The sequence below is a fragment of the Crinia signifera genome, chromosome 6 (assembly GCF_055691185.1).
Source record: "Crinia signifera chromosome 6, ASM5569118v1, whole genome shotgun sequence".
Lineage (NCBI taxonomy): Eukaryota > Metazoa > Chordata > Amphibia > Anura > Myobatrachidae > Crinia > Crinia signifera.
The window spans coordinates 13,416,242-13,422,462 of NC_139222.1; the positions used below are offsets into that span (position 1 = coordinate 13,416,242).

Consider the following 6,221-nt stretch of genomic DNA (forward strand, 5'->3'; position numbering starts at 1 on the left):
TAGATTTCAAGACCAGCCTGTCTTGAGCCCTAAGTGCATCGGTGGTGTGAACTTCGGGGTACTTCTAATGAATGAACACATGGTCTGTCTCCACAGTTTGAACGGCTGCGAACTGTCCACCTTATTCTTTGTTTACCTCCACTCTATCATTACTGAAAACCGCTCTCTGACCCACTTGGGCCTGGAGGAAAACACTTTTAAAGAGTCAGATGTCACGGTTCTGTGCCAGGCCCTCAAAGACCCAAGCTGTAAGCTGCAGGTAGTGAGGTAAGAGGTGGGATCAGAGATGATCAATCTGTGCAATGTTTATCATAAATGCTTTATTGAATGGGTGGCCAAACCGGTCCTCTAGATCTGTGGCTTAGGGGGCACTGTGACCACCCTCAGACTGAGATGGGCACAAGTATTGGTAAACTACACTTCCCAGCGTGCCCAGCCCCCGTGTCGGCATTCCCTAATAGGGAAACACTGGAAAGGCATGCTGGGACTTGTATTTTCACAACAGCTGGAGAGCCACAGGTTGCCCAATCCTGTCCAGGGTATGAGTCATTTGTGTCGACTCATATTAGGTCAACATGCATTGTCAACCACTGAAGGTTGACACAAGCAATAGGTCGACAATGAGATGGTCAACAGTTAAAAGGTTGAGGAACCCCACGAGGGAGAATAGTCCCTGTTGGTCAGAATCCCGACTACCATATGTGTAATAATGGGGAATTTATTATATGTAGACTGGACACATCGCCCATAGCAACCCATCTGGTTATAGCTATTTGTTACCAAGTGCAGTCTAGAACATGGCCAGAAGGTGGTTGCCATGGGCAACATCACTTTATTTTTTCTAGAAGCTTTGATTCCCCCTTCTAATGTAGGGATGGGATGGCCATTGGTGCGATGGCGATTCTGTCATTGAAGTTATACACTATGTGATGGACAACATCAATAGAATTAGCTATCGATGGTCCATTGTCTTTGACTGACTGGCCAATAGGCCAATCAGAATGTGGGGACGGGGCTTCCGGGTTTATCGGGGGGAGGAGCTATGCTCGGTGTCCCTGCACTTTGAAAAAAAAAAATAAACCATGTTTCTGCTGTGCCATCGATGTAAGGAAGCAATCTGGTTCTCCCCCATCGATGGCAAAAGTATTCAGCCCTAAACAATCGATTTATTTCGAATCATTGATGGTCGACACCCATTCCTATTCTAATGTCACTTGCTTAAGTTCCAAGCATGTCGCCTACTTGTGTTTGCACATACTGAGGGCTTAGATGGGTACAATCCATAAAACAGGTAATATGTATGTTGGGGTGGGGGGGGGGGTGTCTACTACCTGGAAAATGGCAGCTAAATGGGGTCTGTCTGTTACAGATTCGGTTTCTGTGACCTGACCAGCACCTCCTGCGATAATATCCTCTCCGTTATCAATGCTATTACATCTCTGACCGAGCTGGAGGTGACCATGAACGTTGGTGTGGAGCAGCCGCGCTCTGAGGTGGATGCTCTGTGCGAAAGGCTGAACCATCCGTATTGTACCGTGTACAAGGATAAGTAAGTAGAAGTAGCCTGTCTTGTATCTGTAGTGTATGGGTGCTGTGCCGCAGTCTCTGTATACCGCGCACATTGCTGACCCCTGGGGTGTCATGTGACTCGAAGCGCCCCACCTAGACAACCACAGACTTTGATCTACCCCTTGTAATTTTGTCCTTTAATGTGGTATCCCCAACTAGCTGCAGATACTGGTTCATCGTAACCATTGGTGGATCCAGAACTATGAATATGATACTACCGTATCTATGTATGTAATTATGAAATGATCCTATGGTACTGTATAGTCCTTCCTATAGAGTGATCTAGAACTCCCGGGAACACCTTGGCTGCTGGTGTAAGAACTTTGGCTTTGACAACCTAGAACAACCCCATAGTACAAAACTCCATCACATAAATTTAACAAATACAGTACATTCATCGTGTCTGACCGGCCAGGTCCAGGTGGTGGTGTCTTAAGCGAAGCCCAGGCTCTGACTGGTGTTCCCTATCCAGGGTGTGGTTGGAGCCGGGGCTTCAGGGTGAAAGGGGTATGAAATGATGCTAAATCTCCCCCTTCATCTAGCAAGAAAATACAAATCTTCCACAAGGTAACCTTCACACTGTGCTTGTAGACTGCACCGTGTCTTGTGATCCTTATATCATTGTGTATTAATGATTCCCCGTACACTACTCCATGAACTACTGTGTCTTTTAGTATGCTAGACGTATACTCGGTGAATCTTCGATACAAGAGACAGTCATGGTGAGCCCATTCCTGCGATTGTACGGCCTGGCTTTTAAAGGTAATATTGGATGCTTATTGTGAATATAAGGTTGTATTTACTAATCTGTAGAGCAGGCATTCCAAACCACGGTCCTCAGGGCACACCAACAGTGCAGGTTTTAGTGATATCCAGGCTTGAGCACAGGTGACTTAATTAGTACCTGAGCTAGTTTGATTCAATCATCTATGCTGAAGCCTGGCTATCACTAAAACCTGCACTGTTGCTGTGCCTTGAGGACCGTGGTTGGTAATGCCTGCTGTAGAGGATTGTTCTGCCTACTGGTGGGTGTGGATATAGGAATATGTGTGTAATATGTTAGACTATCAAGAAAAACAAAAAAGTCCTGCGCTACACCAAGTCGATGGTGTTTAGAGCCAATGGTAATTGGTCGGCCAGACCTAGCTCACTGTTAGGTGCTGCTGTTCTAGTTGGGATTGCTCAGGGTCCCAGACAGAGGCAAAAAAGAGTGGACAGATAGAACTGCGCACCCAAACTGGAGTTAGATAATACAATTTAATAATAAACAAATAAAATATACAGATAAAAATACAATAAAAAAAATCAAGAAAATAAAAAATAGGAAATATATATAGCTTTTTGCCATACATACTGTATACTCTCTGAAGAAGCCGCTGACAACTATGAACAGGCCGGGAAACGCGTAAGAGGAATATCTTATTGGCATTACATTTAAGAGGACTGGTACCCTAAAAACCACCACGACCAGCTTGCCTGAAAAACCACTCCGGACAAAGTTGTACATCTGGCTAACCAGCGCCATCAACTGGGAGAACAGGATATAGCAGCACTCGGGAATGTACAGTGGCTGCCATCAATAGTATATGTACTAGATATGTACTAGATATTACTAGGCTAGTAATATCTAGTACATATACTATTGATGGCAGCCACTGTACATTCCCGAGTGCTGCTATATCCTGTTCTCCCAGTTGATATATATATATTTCCTATTTTTTATTTTCTTTTTTTTTTTTTATTGTATTTTTATCTGTATATTTTATTTGTTTATTATTAAATTGTATTCTCTAACTCCAGTTTGGGTGCGCAGTTCTATCTGTCCTTTCTGTTAGAATATCAGACTGATGACGATGATGGGGTAGAACTAGTTCCCTTCTTCTGGCAGACAGGTCAAGTTCTTAAGGTGCCCACAGACGCATCAATTATCGAATGCGTTTTGTACTTTTTAAGCACAAATTCCATCTTATGTACAATTATTGGATGGTGTTTATGGGCTTGTGCGATGCGATGCGCGTTCCCGGGAGCCCGATATTGTATGTTTAAAAAAGTACGTGCTGCACATACTTTTTAGACTACATCTGAAATTTAACATTACAAACATGGGTTCATCACATGCATCCAAGTGCACATCTTATAGCAAGCTGGAAGAAAAATTGTATAGAACCATTGTACAGTCAAAAACGCAGAGCACAGTACAATTGTAGCGTCTGTGGGCACCTTTAGATAATGCGGTTGTTGGGACATGGGCCTAGCTTGGACAAGCCTGACTTGTGGCAAGAAGGGTTATGAGAAGATGAGCGGTAACAAAAAGGTGAAAACTTGGGTGGTGAGTAGTTATTGTGTCTTAGGGGTGTCCCAACTGCCAAGATGTGGATCTATATACAGAAAGTAGTGGGGTTCTGCTTGTAGCAGACTATGTATTGCAGTACTTATCTGTAGTACTTATTACCCTGTATGTGTTCTCAAGTCCTTTCAATTCCCCCTTTTATGTTTTTATATTTAGATCCAAGAACAGTATGACCTGGACATGTGCGCCCCACGGAATGCATCAGCGGTGTCTCTGGGGATAACGGAAACCCTATAGGCGCTAATGTACTTGCCACCCGTCGGACGGGTCTCCAGCATTTGATCTCCCAGGGAAAGCGGTCACAGTCATGGTGGCGCACGTGCCTTACATTTCAGCCCATTGTGTTGCCTTACTTGTAATCCAATGTATATGAAGCGTATCCAATAAAGTATCTCACTCGGCATAACGTGTCGTTTGCTAAAGGCTACCTGTGGTGTTGGGCTTATCTGGATGAATGTGGAAAGGTTTGTTTCGGTCTGCGGGCCAGACTTGTTCTCACTATTTATATATCTGACGACCCCTCTCGACCAGCACTCGCACACCATTCCAAATGCAGCTATACCTGTGTAAGATCTCTCTAGATCCAACATTCATTCCTCTGGGTGAGTGTGGCTTGGATGCTGCTGGAACCCTGAGGACAGTCCCATGTTTCCCTGGTGCACCCGTACATCGCCACCTATGGTCCTGGCCTCCCACTGCCTGTCTGTTATCGCTTGTGGAGCTCGTTATGGTGGTGCCACCTCATCAATGGTCCTACACCCACTGGGGTGCCCAGGGAATTGCCAGTGTATGTTGCTTGCTGGCCACCTGTGGTCATCTCCATCCTCCAATGGCAGGGAAGTCCAGGAGGCCATCTTTTATGGAAGTCGAGTTACACACACGCCATTTTAGGATAGTATGGCCGCCATTTTGGTTCGCAGAGTTGCGCAAATAAAGTTTCCATACCCGAGTATGCGTGGCAAAGTGGACCAGAAGAGTAGCCATACTATCACACATAAATTCATAAATACATACTGACCCTAAGTAAAATATAGTTAAAGGTTTAGAACGCCACACATAGCTTAGTTAGCCCTGCATACATCTATCTGTATCGTGTTTAGTACCGTTCCGTTCAGCTCATTATGCGAAGTATTCCGGTCATTGCGAATATATCGCAATGTACATTGCCCGAGAGATATGGACATAATCCATATTCCAGAGACAGTTTCTGTTGTAAGTAGTTAACAAAGGAAACTAGCTCAAACCGGTTCTTATCCTTGCTGACGCCGAAACCACCAAACAAAGGACTCTTAAAGTTCACTCCCCTGCACCTGGTCAGACCAGGTACAGCGTCTAACCTCCAATCACAGTGGACCGGACATATGATCTCTGACCAATGAGAATGGCCTTTGACCTCCCCCTTCTGACCCTATAAGATAGGCGACCCAGAGCAGCCAAACTCTCTTCGGCACATCTACTTTCCCTGGACCTTCCTACCGGACTATAGTTCATTCCTGAACGATAGTGAGCTCTGACCGGACTGCGCTTCGCATATTTGATGAGACGGGTAAACGGTTGCATTAACGGTATTTATCCTTATTGTATTGATTGGCTGATTGTGTCTTGTATCTGTTTTCTCTCCCCTTAGCAGAGTCTGTTTAGTATTCATTGTTAGTATATTGTATCACCTGTTATACCTGTTTATTCTTATTTCTGTAACCCCCTTTTGTCCATTAGGGACTTAAATACAAACCTTTTACGGAGTTCTAATCTCCTTATTCCTATTCAGTGGTCGTGTCTGTTTATTCGCATAATAGCGATAAGGTATATTGCGGACACAGTCCGATAAGGTATATTCGCAGATTAGAGACAAAGTACTGCGAAGGAATCTCTGAATAAGGTATTGGTTCTTGGTATACATAATACAATAAAAGGTACGCTACGCTGCGCTACGCTTTGTTCGCACGTAGTTAGGTATAAAGGGTACGTTGGTTGCGGACTTATTACGTAACCAACGCTTTTCACTTATCGTCACTCTGGTTATATTTTAATCACCATTAACAATTGAGGGCTCGTCCGTCCGCTCCACAGTCCAGAACTCAGTACCAGGCGTGCGACTCGACCTATACCAGCAAAAGGGTGGAAGTATTTATTTTGTTTCCATTGCTGGATAGGCCGAGTCCGCGGCGGTGCGGGGTTCGGGAAGTGCTAGCGCTGAACCCGGAGTACAATAAGTGAAAGCCACGTGTGTTAAAGCATATCATACCTAAGTGTTTAGTAGACTGTACTTCTGCCTGCCACAAGTAGTTTAACGGGGTATAGT

At 44.6% G+C, this 6,221-nt stretch overlaps 1 protein-coding gene across 1 annotated transcript in view; it reads left to right on the forward strand.

Moving 5' to 3' along the window:
- LOC146007453 (NACHT, LRR and PYD domains-containing protein 12-like) overlaps positions 1–4,325 on the forward strand; it is a 49,342-nt gene extending 45,017 nt beyond the window's left edge. Inside the window, exons 9-12 of the mRNA XM_083145808.1 lie at positions 97–267; positions 1,370–1,549; positions 2,244–2,331; positions 4,076–4,325. Of these exons, the coding sequence (XP_083001934.1) occupies positions 97–267; positions 1,370–1,549; positions 2,244–2,295 (403 nt within the window). The 3' untranslated portion in view covers positions 2,296–2,331; positions 4,076–4,325. The remainder of the gene's footprint in view (positions 1–96; positions 268–1,369; positions 1,550–2,243; positions 2,332–4,075) is intronic.
- The last annotated feature ends 1,896 nt before the right edge of the window (positions 4,326–6,221 follow it).